Genomic DNA, 23,153 nt, shown 5'->3' with positions numbered 1-23,153 from the left:
TTTCTATTGAATTCAAATCTATATATGATCATAACATTTCAAGTGTGTCAATTTTGGCACACTTAACTAGAAAATTTCTAAGGATACTTATGTCTTATAGATTTCAAAAGCAGGACAGAGCAGGCGTTGAGATCTTAGAAGAGCATTTCACAAGCTATCAAATGAGACAGGTTTCATGTTTGATAATATCCATTCACATGCAAATCTGAAAGCACAAATACAGAACAAACTCTGAATTCCGTCTCCTGCCTTTCATGCTTCAGCCAAGAAATATGACGTCAAATAGTAATAATTCTACCTAATTTTAAAATAAGCCTGAAACCATTAAGACTAAGCAGTGAGCTAAGAACCAATAGCCCAAGGGGAAAGACCTCTGTGAAAGAGGATGGAAGTGGCATGGAGGGAGCTATGGGGAGCATAAACAGGGAAAACCTAATGGCAAATGACACTGTGTTGGTTGGCTGTTTATGTATTGTCAAAAAAGGGAGCGGGGAGGAAATACACTACTAAAAAAGAGGACATCACATTGAATAATATTTATCTGTATAGAGGCAAATAATATGATAGAAATGGAAATACACCTCACCACAACAGGAAAGACTGTGGCCTGGTGATCTGTGTGTCTGCCCAGTCTGCTTTCCCAGCTGCTACCTGCTGGTGGCAACTTCAAGGCCCCTTTTAAACTGGAGTTGGGCAGAAAGGGACTGGAGTTGACAGAAAGGGAGTAGGTAAGGTAGGAATTTTTGGAAGAGAGGAGAATGTGCACTAAGGAACTAAAGGACCAATATGATGGAGGATACACTACAGGGCATGATGGGGCTGAATTTTGCATATTGATTAAAACTAGCCACAACAGTTCCATACCATAACCATATTTTCCAATCCACACTACAAATGCCACCAATAAGTGCAACAACTGCTTCCTGTCTTGCACAACAAGCTGTGGATTTGATTTCAAATTCCTATAACACAAAACAGGAATGAGGGAAAACGCTAACCTTTAATATACTTTGGTTGCCCAGCAAGCAGTCCTGTAGCACTGGCTCATATTTCTTCATCAGGGAATCCCAGCTGTGATCGCTAACAGTGTTACTACTTTCATAGCCTGAGGTCACAGAAGAACCAGCAGATGCTGCTTCCAAAGACTCAGTTGAACAGGAAAATGCAGCATTCGAAAGTGAAAGTGAGTGTGATTCACAATCCTGCACTTTATCATCTTCTGCAGTCTCCCTTGGGTACTTGTGGTCTTTGCTACACAGAGAGATGGATGAAGCCCATAGTTCTTTCCCTGAAGTTCCTTGTCCCTCCCAAGGTACATGCAAATTAACGTTTTCTGCTCTTCCTGTTTTGCATGTTTGCCAAGCTTCTTTAGGCTCTCTACAATCTACTGGGCCTCCAATGCCGTTTGTTTCACAAGCTGAATTTAGCGAGAGCTGTATAAAGCTAAAACTTGAATTAAAGCGATCCTGAGGACTGAAAGAGCTATAAGGCATGTCCTTGCTTTCAGATTCCTGGTTGTTGTTCTCTTCCTTCTGATCCAAAGCATGCATTCCTTCCTTCTTCTGTGTTCCACCAGGAAAAGCAGTCTCCTTCACAGAGTCAAGCAAATTAGTCTGCTTTGAGGATGAGATGGATGCAGGCAACAGATCTCTTTTATAGATGGCAACCACAGGACAAACAGGTTGAATTAGATCTTCTGATTGCTGCACTCTGAAATCAGCCAGGGGTCTGAGACTGTCTGCTTTATTTCCAGCAGTAGGCGATCCAGTTGCCACATCTGGGGAAACCAAGGGACTGTTTACACAAGCATTACAATGTAATGTATCATTTTTGCATCGCCTCTTCAGAAAGCAATTTTTAAATTCTCTGTAGTGTTTTCTGCCATTATGCTCAAGTCCTTTGGGGCCGAAGGGTTCACAGTCAGAAAGAGGCTGAAATCCTATCTGCTGCAGCACTTCTGTTCTCATGTATCCTGGCCTCTTCACCACCCTCTTTTTGTGAAAAGAGCCCGCAGGCAGTGAGCCATCCTGGACCTCTAAAATAAAGAAAATGACAAAAGGGTCAGAACAATATTTTGCCTTGTAAGGGAACAGCTTCTGGAGAAAATTACTTCCCTGAAATATATACATAGGCTTAGCTTTTAGCAACATAATGCTGCTGAGAAGTAGAAACTAAGGGGCTGGCATCTGGTATAACACAAATTTCAATAGCCCATGTATTATTCCATCCATTCAAGTGGTTTGTGCCCACATTTCTCAACACATTCTCCTACTTTTCCCAGGTTTGTAATTTCACCACTTTTGTCAATCTATTTAAATGTGTGCACATTTGAAGTTGCACATTTGAAGTTGCTCACTATTTAAGCAATGAACCTGGATTTTAGAGAGAACAATGCAGATAGAAGGCAAAGAACCAGCCAGACTGGTTTAAAGCTGGCTAGGTAGCACTCTTATTCAGATGACACCTATCAACCTAGAATCTAGAGATAACAAAAGTTATTATGCGGAATATATATCTGAAATGTTTTATATAAAAAGATAGACTTAAGAGACTGCTATCATTCACTCTAACCATTTGGCTGACATATTTGGCTTATAAATCTTGGGATTATGCACATTATCTATTATGTGTATAGATCTGTATCTGAATAGACAGGCACAGCCCTTGCATATGAGATCACGGATTTTGGATTTCATTCCATCCCTAGATACAGGGACAAGAAGTACGTACACATGTCTAAGTGTACATTATGTCAGCCATTCAAAGTGATTGGCACATGGACAGCTAACTGATTGACTCATTCATGCCCTAGAACCCCTGTTTTTAAAAGCATTTAACTAGGGCATTGAGTTTTAATTTCCCCAAATTTTATAATGTTTTAAATTGTTTAAATTATTTTATTGTTTTAATGTATTGCAAATTGCATTGGGGGCCCAAAAACTGCCTAGTAATGCACATATAAATAAAACTCTTGCAGAGTACCCTTCTCCCCACCATGATCAGTGGAATGTCTGACAATGTCTGCTGGTTATTCTAACCCTGCACATTACTGTATTAACTCCTTATACTCCATTGACAAAGGCATAGGCACACAGCCCTGGTGTGACGTTGTGATGGATAACCCTCTTCCCCCACTCCTCCCACCCCTTTTTGTTCATGCCTTTTGAAGGCTGAATGACAGTTGTTTTCTCTCCACCTGTGCTGTCCCTCACATTGAAAATTTAGCAATAAGATTCAGACTGCCTGCTGTTAATGTGAAGAATAATAGCAGCTGGACCATTTTCCTATTGCCTATTTCCAATTGTAAGCTCCTTGGGGTAGGGACCTGTCATATCAGTTCCTTGAAAAGCACCATGGACATAGATGGCACCATATCACAGAGTGCTTCTGTTCCATTTACAATCACAGAAATTCTTCTGTGTGCCATAATCCAGCTGCATTTCACATTCAATTCCAATTTTCAACTTTAGCTTCAGACCTGTTTTCATGGCCTGTTTTTATTTTCAAACATTAAACTTTTATGGTCTACATAAGTGCTTCCACACATTTTGAGCCTAGTATGGCTTTACGGATAAGTATATAGCTGTACTCCAACACATAAAGAATATATAAACCAGTTTCTATCAAAGACCTTGCCACCATTTTTAGGGCCAATACTTTCCCAAACCCTCTGAATATATGAAAAACAAAACTGTTGTGTTCTGAGAAAACCACTGGTTCAATTACCCAAGTGTTGTGCATTCCAACTAGCAGTATCTCTCCAGGGTCCAAATCAATACCTTTTGCAAAAAGCTTTCTCCATCTGAGATATTTCTGACATGTTTTGCCCCTTTGAGGTCTTTCCAACTGGCCAATGACTTCGCCTTGGTCCCCAAGTCACTGCCAAATACCTCAAACCCAAGTGAGAATCACTCAGACATAGGAGCCAACTCCTAGGGGCTGAGGTCTCTTTGTACACACACCCCATTGAGGGTATTGAGGTGGGCAGCCCCCACCCAAATTTGATTGCCATTCAAATAGTGTGTGCATGCGCCACACCTTTGGATCAATTATGTGGAGTGGGGCTAACCTGCTCCCCCAATATTTTATTCAAGTTGGCACCCCTATACTCAGATAGCTCCAAGTTAGCACACACTCATGCCCAACCAGCCCCAATGCTCCCTAATTCCAGATCTACTGTCACACCAACTCACTCCCCTTCTCCCTGAAGCCCCCATTCCAATAAAATCTGAGTCCCTCCGCAACTCCTCCCTTTAACTGCTGCAATTACCACCACAGAACCCAGCCTTATGTTTACCTTGCCAGTCTGGAACCAACAACTAGGATGCCCCTATTTTCATCAGAGAAGTGTTGGAGGGTATGCAATTATAAGAAACAGCGAGTGAGAGAATACAAAAGAAAATACATGCTTTCTCCCATCTTTCTCCTCCCTCATAGCAGAACTATGACAGGAAAGGACAGCCTATTTGAATATGTGTTTGTTGCTTTTAAAGAGAATACACCTATCAATTTCGCAGTTTTGCAAAGCCTTCAAATATACCTTCATAAGCCTTGAAGGATGGCACCACCCAGTGAAGCAAGGAGGCACTGAACTATACCAAGTCAAGTCATAAAATGAACTGATTAATATTTGTTTGTTTGTTTTTCAAATCTGCATCCCCTTGCTGCACAAATCAAGGTTACAAAGGCTGAAATACCACCTGTTCATTTAAACATACCCACATACACAGAGTGCAAAATTTAAAAGCAATATATACCATTGCTGTGATATATCATTAAATGATAGCTTCTTGTAAGACTGAAAAATCCTTTGCTGCTTTCAGTCTCCTTGAACATGTCTTTAAATGGCACACTACAGTAGAGAAGTGCATATTCAGAAAGCAGCGACACTGCACACTTTTGGAAACAGGAGGAACACCAGCTGGCAAGTTGCTTCCTGTTATTCACATTACTCTTAACTAGAGGAAAGATCCTTCTTGTAAATTTCCTAATCCCAGAAGATACCATCTGCTGCAAGTAGTCATGGTTTAACTTTAAGCAAGCCACTTAAACTGTTTGGGTTAAAGAACAACATTTTACCTTGCTGATCAAGGTAATCTAGTAGGAAACAACACTAGGAGTAGGTTTGCATCATTTCAGATGCAAACTCTCTCCCCACCTCCATGGGCTTCCGAAACTGTGGTCCATGGACCACCAGTGATCTGTAAGCTTCATTCAGGTTGTCCACAATATACCTGTAAAAATGCAATTAAAAATCCTAACAGCAAATAGCACAACACATTACAATTGCTACCACAGGCAGAAAAAAAATCACTAAGTGGCATACCAAGACCCTCAGCAATTTTCAAGCAGACTGAAGAAATTTTGGGGGGAACCACTGATCTATCCAGTTCAGCTTCCAATGCTTCCACAGGGGGATACAGCAAAAATGTACACCTAGTCTTCTGGAAGAAAGTACCAGAGAAGGCATAAACCGACACAGAACTAAAGGTTTTTTAAAAAGAAAAAAAATGCTTTATTGGTTTTAAAAACAAAACAAGTACAAAACAAAACAATATGCAATGATCAACAAAAGACAATCCAAAATCAACACTCATTGCAAAAAAATAAAAGATTGAATTGACATGTCACGAATTCTGACATGACTTCCAATCCCCACATTGTGGTTCCTGAATTACATTACAACTGTGCACTTAACGTTCTCCCTCATAGGTTGCTCAGTTGTGTAAATTTTGTAAAATTCTCTTATTTTATGCAGAAGTCAATCCAGCCCTGCCAAAGAATTCAGATTATTACAATGTTCTTTTAGATATTCTCTGTAAATATTTCACTCTTTATTAAATATTTGATCTGTATGGTCTTGGAATCTTGCTGTTAATCTTGCTAGCTCTGCATATTCTAACATTTTATTCTGCCAGTCTAATTTTGAGGGAGTAGAATCTCCCTCGAAGGGCACAAGAAGGGGGCAAGATGGCTGGACAGTGTTCTCGAAGCTACCAGCTTGAGTTTCACCAAACTGAGGGAGGCAGTGGAAGACAGGAGTGCCTGGCATGCTCTGGTCCATGGGGTCACGAAGCGTCGGACACGACTAAACGACTAAACAACAAACCAAAATCTCTGGCCCATTGTACCATAACAGATTTTACTTCTTTTTCCTTGACCTCCCAGTCAAGGAGAAGTCTGTACATTTTAGAGAGTGGCGTTTTTGTGCTTGTATTAGGTCTTTCTCAAGTCTTGAAATTTCTGTGGATAAGCCTTTCTGTTTGTTCTTTTGGAATGTTTCATTTAGCTGGAAATATTGCAATGAGTCAAATGGGTCTGAATTTCTTCAATTTTTTTTTTAATTTTAACCTTATTTTCCCACTCCAATAGATCTTTATAAGTTGCCCAATTTCTTCTCGTGTTTTTTTTATAAAAAACTGAGAATGCTTATGTCGGTGAAATCCACCATGGCATTTTTGGTTCTAGTAAGTCCTTATATTTAACCCACACCATGTATAACAGTTTCCTAATCACATGGTTCAGAAAGCCTTTGTGGACTTTAACCTTCTCGTATAGGCATGCCAACCATATCTATTATCGAATCCTTCTAGATCCAGCAAGTCGGTATTTTTCAATGTCAGCCATTCCCAAATCCAAGAGAGATAAGCTGCCTAATGATACAGTTTTAATTAAGGTTCTAGATGTCCACATCAGTAATTTGAACCTTACTATGAATCATTGAAATATGTAGTAAAAAAAAATCAGCTTTTATACTGCAAGGAGCAACCAGGTCAAGGACTGGAAACACTCGATACTATGAGCAGCTGGCTGACCTGTATAGGGAGCCACCAGAACTGCAGTTTGGGTCATCTTCCTGGACAGTAAAGTGATTGCAGATTCTGACCATGCTGATCCAGGCTAACCATTGGGCTCCCATAGGTCAGACAAACTATAAAAGGCTTCCTGTTTAGGCTGAGGTTTCCATGGGCAATAGCGGTCTTCCTGGCTCTCACCTGACTTATGGCTTTGCTCCTCACTTGGACCCCTGCAGTGACTCCTGGCTCTCAGTGCTAACATAACAGCTGCTTATAAAATAATTTACTGTAGTTCAATTTACTACTTCACACATGCCCCTCACATTAAGAAGACCAACCCTGTATGTGTATTTTTTTACATCACTTTGTACTGTATTTACTGCACAGATGTACTGTATGTCCAATAAAAACGGCTGGAAAAAGATTCCAGTCCTGTGCTCAATGATTTGGTCTGATTCGCTGACAATTCTAAGCAGAGGATAGCTTGAAAATTTAGGTCTCTAATTTACTTCAAAGAAAGCTCTGTTAGGTTAAGTCAAACTTGTTGGAGTTAGGCTACTTGTATACAAAATGATTTTTGTTGAAACTCAATATAGGGTTTTAACAATATTTTAACGGGTAGCATTACCTGGTAGAATGTGATGTCTTGTATGACTGTCACCTTTGAGGAGCTATTTAATAAGTCACTCATGTCTCAAGCTATTGGCTGAAAGACAAATCTTTGGCCTCAACGCCACTCGCTTCTGTCAAAACACCTGGTGAGTGCTTCAGTATAAGACTCATCAGGCAGATAAAAGGCAGCACGACAACACGCCAACAGAGGCCAATTTAAGAAGCAAGCACAGTTTGAGTGTTCCAGCTGAACTATTTGAATTTTTAATTTCACCAGGGGAATATATTGCAAATTAAGTGTCTGACACACAGTCCATTTGGAATGAGAATTGAGTTTACTGAAATAGAAAGCAATCTTCTCCTAGCAACTCAGTAGTGATTGCCTATAATGAGAATAAGACAACAAACACTGAAGCTGCCATTTCAGGTCAATAAGTCAGATATGTCCAAAATTTGGCCATTCAATTTAATAAAAATCTGGATTGTGACTGATTGTGACTCTCTAGCTATCCCAATTATACCACTTTGGCTGTTCCAATATATTTACTGCATATTCAAAACTACAGTATAATGTAATGCACAGGATCATATAAGATCACATAGCAAAATCAGGACATGTTATCCAGATGCTTAAAGAATGGAAGGAAGGCAGAGGAAGGAGCACGTGCATTTGCAAAACCACTTAAGGTGCACTAATTACTCTTTAAGATGCTTCCCCCCCCCCACATGGCATAATTCACAGAAGGAATTTCCTACTGATTGGGCTCACAATAATGATACTAAAATAGTATTATACTGTAAGATATTACAAGGGTTTATTCTCTCCCTATTCCCTTCCCACCAAAGCTCAAAACATACATACCCATCTTAAGCATATTTAAAATGAAATTATTCCACTGTTAACTACTTGGGAGAGCTGGTTAGGGAAATTGATTTCAGGTTAAAGACAGAGACCAGCATAAATAAAGTTGATGGAAAACAGATCCTAAAACACCCAGATACAGTTTTTAAAAATACATTAAATTATTTTGAACACATTCTCAAATCTGGAATGAGTAATCTTTTGGAAACTGTAAGAACTTGATAACATCACCTTTCAATATGTTATGTAGCAAATTTTAAAAGTTCTATTTTTCTGCTGGATTTTATTTATTAATTTATTATTTATTAATTTATTAAATTCTGCATGAATTTAAATACAGAGTAAACACACTTCTCTCGAAACTGTCTATATGACCCTGAGTTGATGCTTGTGTTTTTCCCCATGTAAATGAATTAACCAAATGGAAAATTGCTTGACCTTTCAGATCAAGCATTATTAATATGACACAGTAGGTTATTATCTTATTTATTATTGTGCAAAAAATGAATTGACCCTGTCAACCAAACAGCATGGACATTCACTTTCCAAGTCACTGAAAAACATTGTTCTTTCTAGTTACTGTCAGTGCTCTGAGCACCCTGCTAGAGAGTTTGGGCTTGTGACAGAGGCTTCTGGTATCCCAGTGGAGTTTTAGATATTTCCATTTGAACAAACAGAAACACAAAAAACCTCTTCTGAACTCAAGGGGAGCTTCAAAAGCAGCTAATCATGCAGCATGGTTGCCAGCTTTTTGAGGAAGTACAACCATAAAATTTCCCTTGGACTCACAGAACTAGAGCATGATAATATTCTCTTGATCTTCACTTCACCAAGAACTGCTCCATCTCTGACATCTCAGCTGTAGATGTCCAATTGTGATAGTATGTTCTTTAACATTACAAATATTGTAACCCTTTCTCTGTCCTCTTGGCAAAAATACTGTTGCACACCCTAGTCATCTTTCACCTTGACTGCTGCAATCTTCTGTCTAGCCTTCCACTGCCCCATCACCGCTATCTACCACCCTGCTGCCAAAATTATTTGCCTCTGTCACTCTGACTATGCAAAGTCCCTTTATAAATCCCTGCACTGTTTTCCTGTCTGCTCCCAGATCTTGCACAACCATTTATCATTGCCTTCAAAATTCTTCAAAATTCTCCACCATCCAGCTGCCCTTAATTTCTTAAACAAAAAAAAGGGTGATGGCTCCATAAGTTGAGCAGCTTGAACAATAACCATCAGGAGCATGTGTTGTCACTGCTGCTATTGTAGGGAGCGGGTGGGTTGTTTTGTGTATTTTTTATATTAGCTGTGTGTGTTTTTCTGTGAACATGTTTGCAGTATAATGTATTTTTATATATGTTTAAAATATCTTGTAAGCATCTGGAGACCTTGTGTGTGACAAGTGACTGACATATTTAATAACAAACAAGTCAAACAAGTATACAGCCTTCAAAAATATCTAAAATTGTGGACTAGTACCAGTTGCCACAAGAAGACGCCATTTGTATCTAAATATTGAATACAAGGTAAAGGTAAAGGGAACCCTGACCATTAGGTCCAGTTGTGACCGACTCTGGGGTTGCGGAGCTCATCTCGCTTTATTGGCCGAGGGAGCCGGCGTACAGCTTCCGGGTCATGTGGCCAGCATGACAAAGCCGCTTCTGGCAAACCAGAGCAGCGCACGGAAATGCTGTTTACCTTCCCGCCAGAGCGGTACCTATTTATCTACTTGCACTCTGACGTGCTTTCGAACTGCTAGGTTGGCAGGAGCAGGGACCGAGCAATGGGAGCTCACCCTGTCTCGGGGATTCGAACCACCGACCTTCTGATCGGCAAGTCCAAGGCTCTGTGGTTTAACCCACAGTGCCACCCACGTCCCTATTGAATACAAAGGCTATGTCAAAACGATTTGGTCTTTTAGATGTATATAGAAGTTAAATTAAAAATGAAGGCATTGAGGATTAAAGAGCATCTATCATGCAAAAATATTGTATTTATCACAAGCATTCAGCCCAACAATCTTTCCAAGAAGGAAGCCATTTTGACTGAAGCAGAAGTTATATACAGTACTATGTACATGCCACCCATTGTCACTAGCTAGAAGCACAGAATTGTACAGTTGGAAGGGACTACGAGGGTCATCTAGTCTAACTTCCAGCAATGCAATGCTGGAATATCAACTAAAGCATCCATGACAGACAGCCATCCAACCTCTGCTTAAAATCCTCCAAGGAAGGATAGTCCACCACCTTCTGAGGGAGTCTGTTCCACTGTCAAACAACTCTACACCAGAAAGCTCTTCCTGATCTATTTTCTTCTAACTTGAGAAAACAAGCTTGCTCCATCTTCCATGTGACAGCCCTTTAGCTTTTTGAATATGGTTACATTATATCTCCCCTCAGTCTCCTCTTATCTAGGTTCACCATACCCAACTCCCTCAACTGTTCCTCATAAGGCTTCGTTTCCAAACCCTGGATCATCTTGGTCTCCCTCCTCTGCACACATTCCAGTTTGTCAATATCCTTCATAAAATGCGGCACCCAGAACTGAACGAAGTACTCCAGGTGTGGTCTGACCAAGGCAGAATAGTGGTACTATTACTTTCCTATACTTCTGTTGATGCAGCCTATAATAGCATTAGCATTTTTTGCTGCTGCGTCACACTGTTGACTCATTTTAAGCTTGTGGTCTCAGATCCCTTTCACATGTACTAGTGGTAAGCCAGGTATCCCCCATCTTATATTAGTGCAGCTGGTTATTCCTACTTAAGTGTAGAACCTTACATTAGTCCCTATTAAAAATGTTTTTGTTAGTTTGGGTCCAGTTCTTCAATCCATTAAGGTCACAGGTGGGGAAGACGGGATACAAATAAAAAATATTAATTTTTTAAAATTATTATTATTATTATTATTATTATTATTATTATTATTATATTGAATCCCGATTCTGTCTTCTGCAGCATTAGCTGCCCCTTCCAGTTTGATGTCATCTGTAAATTTGATTAGCATCCCCTCAACTCCTTCGTCTAAGACATTTATAAAGATGTTGGGCCCAGGACAGAACCTCATGGCACCCTACTTAACACTTTTTTCCAGGATGCTGAGGAACCATTAGTGAGCACTCTTTGGGTTAAGCCAGCCAACCAACTATAAATCCTCCTAACAACAACCTCATCCAGCCCACATTTTACCAACTTGACACCAAAATAACAACTTACCAGTAAAAAAAATTAAATCCCTATACAAGAGTATGGAACTTCAAGAATCATTAAAGAGCAAAAGGAATCAATCAGCCTCAAGAACAACAAACCCAACACTTTTGTTTCCATTCCATGCAAGTTACTTGTTTACATCTGTATCATGCACGAAAAAGGGAAGCAGAAGTATTGCTGCATGCAGTGTCATCAAAACAGAGGCAGGTTTCTCCAAATTTGCAAAAGCAATGGAGGGCATGAGCCAAATACAGCAACAAGCTGACAAAGCTAATAGAATTTGGCTGGATAAGCTATGACAAAAGCAAAGATGTTCAACTTGGATACCTACAATTCAGTGTTATTAATCTTCCCTTGGAACCACTTTACACACTGAGGCTGCAATCCTAAAATCCCACTTACATGGCAGTAAGCCCCATCAAGCCCAGCAGAGCATACTTATGCCTTGGATTGGGCTGCAAGTTTATAAACATATTGAAGTTTATAAAAGCTGTCCCCATATATTAAAACTACTCAAATTTCACTTGATCCACAAAGTGCACTCAACATCTGGCCATACAAGTTTCGGAGATTTTCCTTCTGTTTGGTAAACACACAATGGCAATTTCTTTTTCTTTGTTAGTAAGTATTTATTCAGGATAAAATTGTATCTGCATTTATTTAAAAGTAAGCTCCCACTGAATTCAGTTGGACTTACTTCTAAGTAAGCATGCAGAGGATCAGACTGTTAATCGCTCATATAAATAAAATTCTTCAGCCAAGCAATATTTGGCTATGGAAGTGTCCAAAAAAACAAAGCATAATGTCATTTACTGAATCAGACATCTGATCGGGTGATGGCTACTTAATAAAGTATCTGTCCGACTTAAGGACTTCCTGGGCTTCTTCAGCTGAAGAGACAAAGAAGTCTATTGATAGAGATCTTTTTAAAAAAAATTCCAGTGAAACAGTGTAGGCATTATATTGGAACTGAAAGCCTTTTGACTCTCTGGGGGACTATGACTAAAACTGAAAAGGGAACACCCAAAGGAGGCTTTAAAATGGGTTCCAAAGACTTCACTATTTAAAGAATTCTTCTCTTGGCAAAGACGGTTCACATGACTACACAAAAACAAACAGGAAGATGTGTAAAAGCTCCTACAGTTTCTTGATGTTTTGAGAAGATATGAGTAAAGATTTGCTGCGACTGCACTGCATCAAAGTCTTCATGAATATTTGCACTGTTTTTATTTTACTATTTACTTTTTTAAAAATTCATTATGTTTTTCTATAATAGGTATAACATGTGATCACGTTTCCCTTCTACACTCAAAATCCAAATAAATATGCAAGATATTTAAAACAGAAAATATGATCCAGACACATATCCACTCAGAATAATTGTAAGGTTAGAATGCCCTCTGTAGGATTAAAACAGATGGTGAATTTCTTCAGATAAACTAGTTACCTCATACAGTGCAACAAGAAATAAAGGGAAAGTGCAGGTTGTTATATGCACATGCAGTTTGAAATACACAGCAATGTGTACAGTATTCTATGCAAGTTATTGAATATTTTGTTCACATAGTAGAATGTCCACATCATCAGCCATCAGGCTAAATGTGCTAGGGGTGGGATTAATGGAGGACCCTCTTTAATGTGAATGTGATAAGCAATTGATGCGGTAAAAAGGTTTTCAAACCATTTGAACAGATTTCTAAATAATTCCCAAGAAATATCCATTCTTGCTACCACATTTTTCGCTCTATAAGACACACCAGACCATAAGACGCACCTAGTTTTTGGAGGAGGAAAACAAGTAAAAAAATATTCTGAATCCCAGAAGCCAGAACAGCAAGAGGGATCACTGCACAGCGATCCCTCTTGCTGTCCTGGCTTATGGGATAGCCGCACGCAGCCTGTCCCGGGCAGTGGGAGGATCCCTCAAGAGCCGCACTCCCTTTAAAGAGCGCACGAAGCGTGTGTGTGGCTCTTGGGGGCTTTTCCCCGAGAAGGGAGAAGGGCAGCCCTTGTTGTTGTTGTTGTTGTTGTTGTTGTTGTTGTTGCTATAGTAAAAGCTGTTCAACAGGGGAAAGGACTACCTTGGAAGGTAGTAGACTCTCCTTTGCTTGGGATTTCTTAAACAGAGGTTGAATGGCCATCTGCCAGGGATTCTTTAGTTTTCTGCTTTGCCGGGGACTGGACTAGATGACCCTTGGGGTATCTTCCAATTCTATGATTCTATGATTGTGGAAGAGGGCTGTATTTTTAAAGGCACTCTTTACATAGAAAATGTAAGTGGTCTAAGTATCACATAATCCACCAGCAAAAAAGCAGAAGAGGAAATAAAATGCACTTCTCTAATTAATGTGAAGAAGTTTGAGAAGAGAACACATAGGAAGGAAATTATTTTAGTGTGGGCATTGGGGTATCAATGTACTACATGACCACAAAAAAAAAGGGCTGGCTAAAGCCGACTAGTTTCAATGCACTTAAACATCCTTCACTCTGTGCTGGAGAGCAGCCCTTGTCTTGTTTGAGAAAATAAGTAAAGGTAAAGGGACCCCCCTGAACGTTAGATCCAGTCGTGACCGACTCTGTGGTTGCGGCGCTCATCTCGCTTTATTGGCCGAGGGAGCCGGCGTACAGCTTCCGGGTCATGTGGCCAGCACAACAAAGACGCTTCTGGCGAACCAGAGCAGCTCACAGAAACGCCGTTTACCTTCCCGCTGGAGTGGTACCTATTTATCTACTTGCACTTTGACGTGCTTTCGAACTGCTAGGTTGGCAGGAGCAGGGACCGAGCAACAGGAGCTCACCCCGTCGCAGGGATTCGAACCGCCGACCTTCTGATTGGCAAGTCCTAGGCTCTGTGGTTTAACCCACAGCGCCACCCGCGTCCCTTTTGAGAAAATACTTTGCAACTATTTCAATACAGAAATGATTGTACAACTTTTATGTGTGAGAAAACGCATGCAGTGACATTTCCATGCAATTAGCAATCTATGGATTAACATACTGAGGCACGAATACAAAACTTCAGAAAAGTCCACTAGGTATTACAGCTATAAAAAAATGGGCAACTTGTAATTCAGAGAAACAACAGAAGCATTTAAGGAGCAGGAACACCAGAACGTATCAGTCTCCAAAAGCCTATGCTGTAATAAATTTGTTATATCTTTAAATCGCCACAGGAGTCTGGAAATCACTGCATATGCCAGAAATCGTTTTCAGAAAAATATCATTGAATTTGGTGGAAAGTATATTATTTCTTGGTTGATATGCATATTATCTGAATGTACCGACCTCTTCCAGTCTGACACAAGAGGATATACAGTGAGCTAACAATCTAGATTTTAATCAAGAGTCAGAGTTAGCTACATGAAAAATGCAAGCATAAGCTGTTCTGCCTTGCTTAGTGATCTCACAAGAAATATGATAGGGACAGCTGAGTAGGCCTCTAAGATATCTGGGAAGATCACTTCCACAAAATTTATCTTCTAAACTTTCCAAAGCACTATTCATACTAACAGGAGTGCCAACTTGATCCCGCGACTGTGGGTGCCCGGGGTTGTGGGTGCCATGCAGCATACATGGCCCTGGTTCTGAAATTTGTGGGTGCCCGACCCCTTCACAGGGATTTTCGTGGGTGCTTGCACTCCCAGGGCCCCAAGGAGTGGGCACCTATGCATACTAGTATTGTGCAATTTGAAGGTTCTAAGTCAGATATCTTTCCAGCTAAAAGTAGAGTCAAACAAAACAATAATAGTGTGTCAGTTCTTGTGGGTATTTATTCACCCCCCCCCCACTCTGTTCCAGAGCTACACTTTGGAGGACACAGCAAGAATCAATTTGAACCCCAAGTCATATGGCAAAGGCTTACAAACCTGCTCACCTGAACCACAATGATGAGGCACAATGATTCCACAATTGCAGGCTGCAAATGATGCCACACTCTTCATCCCAAGGAGTGTCTGAGCAGTATGTGCACATTTTCTTCTGCAGTGCAAAGAGGGATGCTTCAGAGGGATGCAACTGAGATTGGGAAACTAGTGCAGGGGGTGAAGGGTTAAATATCCTTTCCCCAGAACTGCAGCCCCAATCTAAATCAGTCTCATGATTCCTTTTAACCCCCCACCCCCAAAATATATATATTGGAGATTGGATCATGGTTGGCCACGCTTGGTTTGCCACCTTAATTAATTTAGTTTGATCCTCAGGGACAGACAATCCATGACCCAGATCTCCCACTTTTTTTGTATTTGAAGATCAGTGAAGTGGCTTTGGAGAGAAATGTTTAACTGTTTCCTCCTCCCCCCGCTCCCCCCCCCCAAAGCTACTCCACCTATGTAACTCTCAGCCCTTGCAAAGCTGAAGTTGGATTTACAAAGTGGAACAGACAGTAGTTACAAGATGCTTTTCTACATACTGTGTTTTTAGTACTCTGAGGAACAGCACCCCTCTTGGTTGTCAAAAGAAGAAATTTAACGACTTTCATCAGTACAATTTATGTTGCAACACTTGTGCTTTGGAACTCCATGCCTGTTGACATTAAGCAGGAGCCATCACTATACTCTCTTACACACCTGCTGAAAAGTGTTCTGTTTCATGTCTGTCCAGGCACATGTTTTCGCTATATCAGTTTTTAAAATTGTTTTACATGTTTTATTGTGTTTAACTGGTTTTTGTTTTTAAATATATATTTTTATCTTTAATTATTTTTTAAATCACAAGTGTTTACTGCTCTGGGCACCTTTGGGAGCAAGTGTGGGCCATTAAATAAACAAATCCTTATCTATTTTTTGTTAGTTTGTTTTCTTGGTTGGAGATGGGATTGGGGAAGTTGCAAGATACAGTTATCAAAGCAGACAGATAAATCTTGCCCACCAATCTAGCTTCTTCTGTCTTCTGAGAGTTGGCTGCACTTGCTTCATAAAGGCTTATCTAGATGATTATTTGTTACAATAACTAAAAGAGCAAATTCCAGCATTATGACCTGTAAATTCCTTATGTGGCAACAGGTCCAATAAGGGCAAGTTAGAAGAATGTCTTCAAACTTTAGACTTTCAGCTGATTGCTACCATTTTTGGTAGCAACAACAAAAAATGCCATAGAAACAGCAACAGATATATATATATATATATATATATACACACACACACACACACACACACACACACACACACAACCCTAAATAACCAGGACTGTAATCATTCCACAATTAATGAATAAATATTGAACTGGTACTTTTAGAAGTGCCACAAAATTCCACACTTGTAAGGGATTGATATTTTAGACTGCCAACTCCTGCATTCTGGAACTTCCTACTAGCTGACATTAGGCAGAATGCCCTATCTATACACTTTATGATGCCTGCACAAAAACTTTATAAAAACTTTGTCAATATGCGTTTTCATCTGTAACTTTTGCTTATAATGACCTCGTTTTTAACTTGGGACTTCTACGAATAATTTTAATGCATTCCTTGGAAACTGCTGAGTGGTCCTATTTAAAGTTAAGCAAGATAAAGAAATCATGTTAAATCGACAAATACAGGTCACCTTGATATTCTGGAAACAACAACAAGTCTTTACTCAGACTTTTGTTGTTTTAACCCATGTGCAACAACTGGACTCATTCTAGGTGCCTGTTTTATAGTTTTGTTTTCCATCTTGTTGCTGTTAATACTTCTGCTTTATACACGCTGTAAAATGAAATAAAAGAAACTTTGCAAAAGAAGAAGAGCACAGATCATAATAACACGTCCTGTCACAATATATGGCAGAGAAGGGGAAACTGTGGCCTCCAGATGTTGCTAGACTCCCACCTTCCCTGACCACTGGCCTTGCTGGCTGGGGCTGATGGGGGCTGTAGTCCAGGAGCCCTCGATAGCCCAGGGCCCCTAGCCCCGGTATAGGGTGCAGTACAATAACTTTTACCTTCGTGTTTGTTTTTTACAATAACTTCCCTTCGTCGGATCCTCCCCCCCCCCCGCCCCATTTTTCTCTGCAGGGCTCCTATGCCTTTAACCGTTGGAAGTCAACAAGTGAGGGACCTTCCCAACTTCTGCCTCTCTAACCGAGGCGGCGACTGTTGGAGGCCCAGGAGCCCTGGCGAGGAAGGACACGGACCGGCAGCCCCCTTTAGTCTTCTTCCTCGCCTGCTGCTGCCGGGCTGGCCGAGTGACGCCTCTAGGGGCAGCGGAGACAGGGAGGGGAAAGCAGCACTGAAACTTCTCCCGAGGGAGCAAAGCCTTCCCCCTTGCTTCCCGCCGCCTGCCGCTCCCATGGCTCTAGGGGGGTGATGGGGAAGAGGCGGCGCTTTCCCGCTCTTCCCCGAGGAGAGAAGCGGCTCCGCCTGAGGAGAAGAATCCCGCTTCTTTTCTTCCCGCGCCCGCTGCCGGGAGTGGAGCTGAGGCGAGGAGGAACTCCGGCGTCCCCGCCGCCCCCTCAGCCCGAGAAGCGCCCAATCCTCACCGGCCTTCGGCTCCGAGCTCTCAGGGGTCCGACGCCATAGGTCTTCTGAGGGGCCGCCGCCGCCGCTGCCGCTCCACATCCTCCGAGGCTGCCGTTCGTGGGCCGCCTCGGCCGCAGCCCCTTCCCCGCCCCTTCGGCGGCGGCGGCGACGACTCGCATCCGCTGGAGCAGGCGGGAGCCAAGCGCTGACTGAGGCCGCCCCCTGGCCCGCTCCGGCCGGGTGGGGGAGAAGGAGCTAGCTGGGTCGCCAGCGCTGCCGGGACTTCTCGGCTCCGCCATGCTCGGACCCCCGCTCTTCTTCTTCTTCCCGGGCTTTTGTGTGCTTTTATCCAACACAGGACGGCAAGGGAAGCTTTTCCTCTGCCCTGCGTCGTTTTGCTAGAGGCGGCTTCACCTGTTGAGCCTCTGCCTCGCGCAGCTGTCAAAAGCACAGAAGCCCTAATGGTCGAAATCTCGCTCTGTTTCCCTTTGCATGCCTCAGCCAGTGCCGGATTTAGGTATATACGCTAAACAAGCTGTAGCTTAGGGCCCCACTCTCTTGGAGGCCCCCCAAAATTTAAAGGAAAGAAAACCTGGGTGTACATTTCCAAAATATAAGATAAAAAACAAATAAAATAAAACCTACATACAGCAACAGTGTTTTGTGTTGTGTAGGCTCCTATGCCGTAAGTAATGGGCCCTACCTGCTCCCTAAAATATCACTGGTTTGCTCATTTCTGCATATAGGGTGCCTACATTTTGCATGGACTGGTCGCATGGCAACAATGTGCAAATGGCTTTAGATATCTATTAGGTCCATAAATTACCATATAGCATATATTCAACACAAAAACAGCGACAATTTGTTGTTTACAAAGGACAGCTGGACATATAAAGGGCCTCACCAAATCTAAACCCAGCCCTGGTCTCAGCCTCTGCGTCCCACACATTCAGGATAATTGAGTGGGGGGGGGTGTGGAGCTCAAAAGCGGGAATTAAAGTTATTAGCTGGGCCTGGGCTGGGAAGTCAACCTATTCCCCTCATAGACCTCCCATTCCCGGGACTGATTGTTAAGCTGCTCTCAGAGTTGTAGCTTCTGCAAGGGGAATTAGGGGTCTCTCCTAACAACTCTCAGCCCCTTTAACTGCAGCTCCCAGGATTCTGTGAGAGAAGGCAGGACTGTTTCCAGTGGCATGATACTGCTTGAAATGCGTAGCACAGATGATTCTTTTCTTGCTTATAATGCCTCTGTGATTATTAGTAACCGTATACCCTGTATCTTCTGAAGTGTAGGGGGAAGTAAATCACACCTATGGACCCAGAAGTCATTTGTGCTCTGCATAAAATTGAGACACAGCTGCTTTCAGTAACATTTCCAGGGCCTTTCGCTTTGCTTTGTAAAACTAGGGCTTCTTCCTGTTAAGCTACACACACACACAGTTACTAGCATCAGACTAAGCAGGCCCGTGACATAATAAGCCAGAAGTAAAATGGTAGGACAAGAGGTCTTTGATGTTTTGGTAATAAAGTTCTGTTACTCTGATATTTTGTAGCTTCCCCATATAGTACAGAGCTTTTGTCGTCAAATAACTCTTCCCAGTATAATGTTGTTCAAGCTACGTTGCTGCTTAGAAAATTTATTCCACTGTGGTCAAGGTTGTTCCCTTTAAACAGGAAGAGTTTGCTGTTTACCTTTCCAATACAGTGACAAGAGTTCACCATCAACTAATTGTGCAGTTTGATAGATCTCCAGCATAGACCCCTGGAGATCTTGTTCCATTATATCAAGTGTTGATAATATTGTTCAGCCCAAGGACCACATTCCCTTCTGAGTAACCTTCCAGGTCATATGCTGGCGTGAGCACAGCCAGAGGAAAAAGTGGGGGAGAGCAACAAATACAAATTTACTTTTGTACAGTAGGCTAGCTTCTACAGACACCTCTAGTTGTCCTCCATCAAGACAAGAGGCATTGTCAGGGTTTGCAGTTCTATAGTTAGAACTGCTACGAGAAGCAAACTGCTGGGCAGCACTGGCTGAACTGGAATGAGGAACCAAATTTAAACTTTATTTGCATACAAGTTGGTGGGAGAAAGGGAACTGAATTAAGTCTCTTCTACCTGCAGAGCTGCAGGCTTAACAACTCTCTATTTATGAAGGGTGTTTATAGGGGACCATTCACCCTGAGTAAAGCAGGTGACAATTGAGCAATGACTGAAATGTACTATATTATTTTTATTTCTGTGACTGTTTAAAAAAAATAATCCTCTGGCAGGCTGAAGTATAACATATTAAGGCAGCAAAGGATACAGTCCACAAGATGTCACTGTAGGACTACATCAACCAGTTAATACTCTAAACCTAGCTCATGTTCATCTCTGCACAAGGCAGTTTCTGTTTCAGCATGTAGGACCACCCAAACATTTGTATTTCTTTATGCATCTTCCATTTAATTATATTAATATATTTTGTTCTATACTTGCTGTGCACCTTGATGTTCACTGTATATAACAGCACAGGATACATTTTTTGTAAAATATAAATAAATTTATATACGTGAAAGGCTGATAAACCCAGAAGCAACTTAGCAACACATTACTTCCTAGATAAGCCCCTTCAATGTAATATTTGTAGGTATGAAAATAACTTCCAGGTGTACCCTCATTAGTATTTATGTATATATGTATGTATGTAGCCCTAGGCTGGCAATATCTGTGATGCAAAGAACATTACTCTGGTTATATATATTAACTTTAGCTGTTGAAAACTAAAGTAGGTGGTAGTAAGGCTACAATATATATGTGTTACTCACTTCAGCTTCACTGATAGCTCCTAAACTAAGCGAGCACCATCTCTCTTAGCAGAACATCTGTTTTAACTATGCCTCCTTTTTGGCCCAGTACCAAGCATATGACCGACACCAGACTTAGGCTAAGAAATGGGCATCCTGCCATTGATTGTTTTAGTGGATAAATGTCACTTTCCCAAATATTCACAGTATTCATGCAAATGCACTTAACTTTTTGCAGCTTTCTTTGGAAGGTCAATCATGAGGTGCTGATGAGCCATGACTTGACTTCCCATCTCTTTATTTTTTGTTTGTAAAGACTACAGCCAGAGGACCCTCCAAACTGGATCAGGATAGCAGTACAGGGGGATTTCATCCTTTCTCCTTATACTTCTCTATGTAAATTTTCTCTGTGTTGCCTCATTGGAGAAATCTTAGATACTACTTCTTTGGCAATCAAGATTGTCTTCCATAAACACAGTTTTAACAATGAGTCTGTAAGTGGCTGTGGAGGCCAATTCTGGATCCACACATCCTTCCACAGTAGGGACATTGGTTTCTGGGTGGGAGTTGATCACGGTATGGATTTGCCAAGCGTGCCTTCCTCTTAACACATTTCTTCCTTGTATCCTGAGTTCGAGTGTCTTCAAAGCCCATGACACCTTTGGTAAAGGCTGTTCTCCAACTGGAGCGCTCACAGGCCAGTGTTTCCCTGTTGTCAGTGTTTATACTACTTTTTTTTTTCGATTTGCCGTGAGACAGTACTTAAAGAGTACTGGACCCTAAGTTGTCTCCAGTCAGTTTTAAATACAGATGCAATAGTGGTAAGCAATCCAAATAGTTATCAGATCAAACAAAACAAGTTTCTCTTTAAATGCCATCTCAAACTGAAAGCTCTTTGTGACTAACGCTACGTTGTCACACTTCTCAGGAAAAGCAAACTGCAAATAAGATAACTCCTGTGATCTTGGAAACTTAAGCTGAAGCCATGAGTGCTCAGAATAACTCTTGAGGCTATAAACTCAAAACAGATACCTGAAAGTGTTCTTTGTTTTATTTTTCAGCAGTAAAGTGACTGCTGCAATATGGCAAATGTCACAGCAAACCATTCCCTTGATTAAAGGCTTGATGTGAACACACAAGAGAATTAACCATATTGCCAAAGATAAAATGGATGGTAAATGGCTAACATTCTTTACCAGAAGGTTATTTTCATTAGTTTATTGTGGAAAAAAATATAGAAACACCAACACTCATAACATTCAATAATGGGGGGGATACATTACATTTTAAACTCTTATTACGGACTGGAGAAACCTGTGATAATTACCAATGACAAATATTTGCTCTTATATTATACTTCTGAAACTATGCCATGCCAACAGACCATTTGCCATACAGAAGCAAAGGTAGGGATTTGTGTCATTAATAGACCTGGTTCTTCTACTACTTCAAAGTATTTTTTTGTATATAAATTTTATTTCCCATCTCTTCCCCCCAACACAATGGCTTGGATTCTAAGTTGCTCTTCCATTTGCACAAGGGGTGGTGATTTCTACTGGCTTTTCCTTCCAAACAGCATATCCCACACCATTTCCAAAGGTTCCACAGGAATGGATTTCGAGAGAATGTGGGGTGCTGTAGTGGGAAGTGGGGAGCAGGAAAGCCCTGTTCCATTAATGGAACTGTTCTATTCAAAGAGAGGAAGTGAGGATTCAAGCCAAAGTACATAATCAAGAAGAGAGATCAACAACACCTGAACTTGGAACCAGTGAGTTGTGGTTCTCACCTACCACACACAGGCATGGGTACATGTCTTACACATAGTATATCAGAATGGGGTGAGGAGTGTGTGTGTGTGTGTGTGTGTGTGTGTGTGTGTGTAAATTGTTGTGCATACATACACTGACAAGCTGCTGCCAACAGCCACTTCCTCACATATGAACAAGCATTACAACCTATATATGGAAATTGCTCTATTTCCTGCACAGATATAATCCTGGTAATTTGGTAATATGTGAAGCAGTAATAAGAATCACGAGCTGGTCATAAGCACCAACGCATGTTAGATGACAAACTGTCAAGAAGCATCATTGTATCATTGTTCAGCAATACAGTTAGCAAAGATAAGTGGTAATTTGCAAAGTATTAGCCTAGTGAAAACTTCATTTTTAAAAACATGGCATTGACAACTGAACAGTAAGGTATTGGAATTGGAAGTTTGCATTAACAGTGTGTATGTATTAATATTACTCAGAACTGTCAGAACTTGCTTCTGTTACAAACAAGCATGATAAATTATTACAGCTTTTCCAGGCTTGTTTTGCTTGGCATCATTTTTAGCAACATAAAGCTAGCATTAAGGCAGGATGTTCAAAGAGGTGAGTAAGGGCCCAAAAATATTGCATAACCTTAGTTAATTAGTTTCTCCAAGGTACATTTCTCAT

At 41.1% G+C, this 23,153-nt stretch overlaps 1 protein-coding gene across 9 annotated transcripts in view; it reads right to left on the bottom strand.

Annotated features, from left to right (window-relative positions):
- The window catches only part of DISC1 (DISC1 scaffold protein), a 159,771-nt gene extending 141,639 nt beyond the window's left edge, over window positions 1-18,132 (bottom strand). The window contains exons 1-4 of one of the 9 annotated variants that reach the window (XM_081855813.1): window positions 17,941-18,088; window positions 17,026-17,168; window positions 15,360-15,463; window positions 999-2,035 (exon numbers count right to left, since the gene is read on the bottom strand). In XM_081855813.1, coding sequence (XP_081711939.1) covers window positions 999-2,035; window positions 15,360-15,426 — 1,104 coding nt within the window. In that variant the 5' untranslated portion in view covers window positions 15,427-15,463; window positions 17,026-17,168; window positions 17,941-18,088. Of the gene's footprint in view, window positions 1-998; window positions 2,036-5,079; window positions 5,235-15,359; window positions 16,508-17,025; window positions 17,169-17,519; window positions 17,916-17,940 lie in introns of those variants that run through there. The other 8 variants (XM_081855818.1, XM_081855814.1, XM_081855817.1 and 5 more) reach the window with 8 other exon arrangements.
- Window positions 18,133-23,153: the final 5,021 nt, after the last annotated feature.

The sequence above is a fragment of the Podarcis erhardii genome (assembly GCF_964252035.2).
Source record: "Podarcis erhardii genome assembly, chromosome: 3".
Classification (NCBI taxonomy): Eukaryota; Metazoa; Chordata; class Lepidosauria; order Squamata; family Lacertidae; genus Podarcis; species Podarcis erhardii.
The sequence above is the reverse complement of the archived record's forward strand: the minus strand, read 5'-3'. Positions and strand labels throughout refer to the sequence as shown.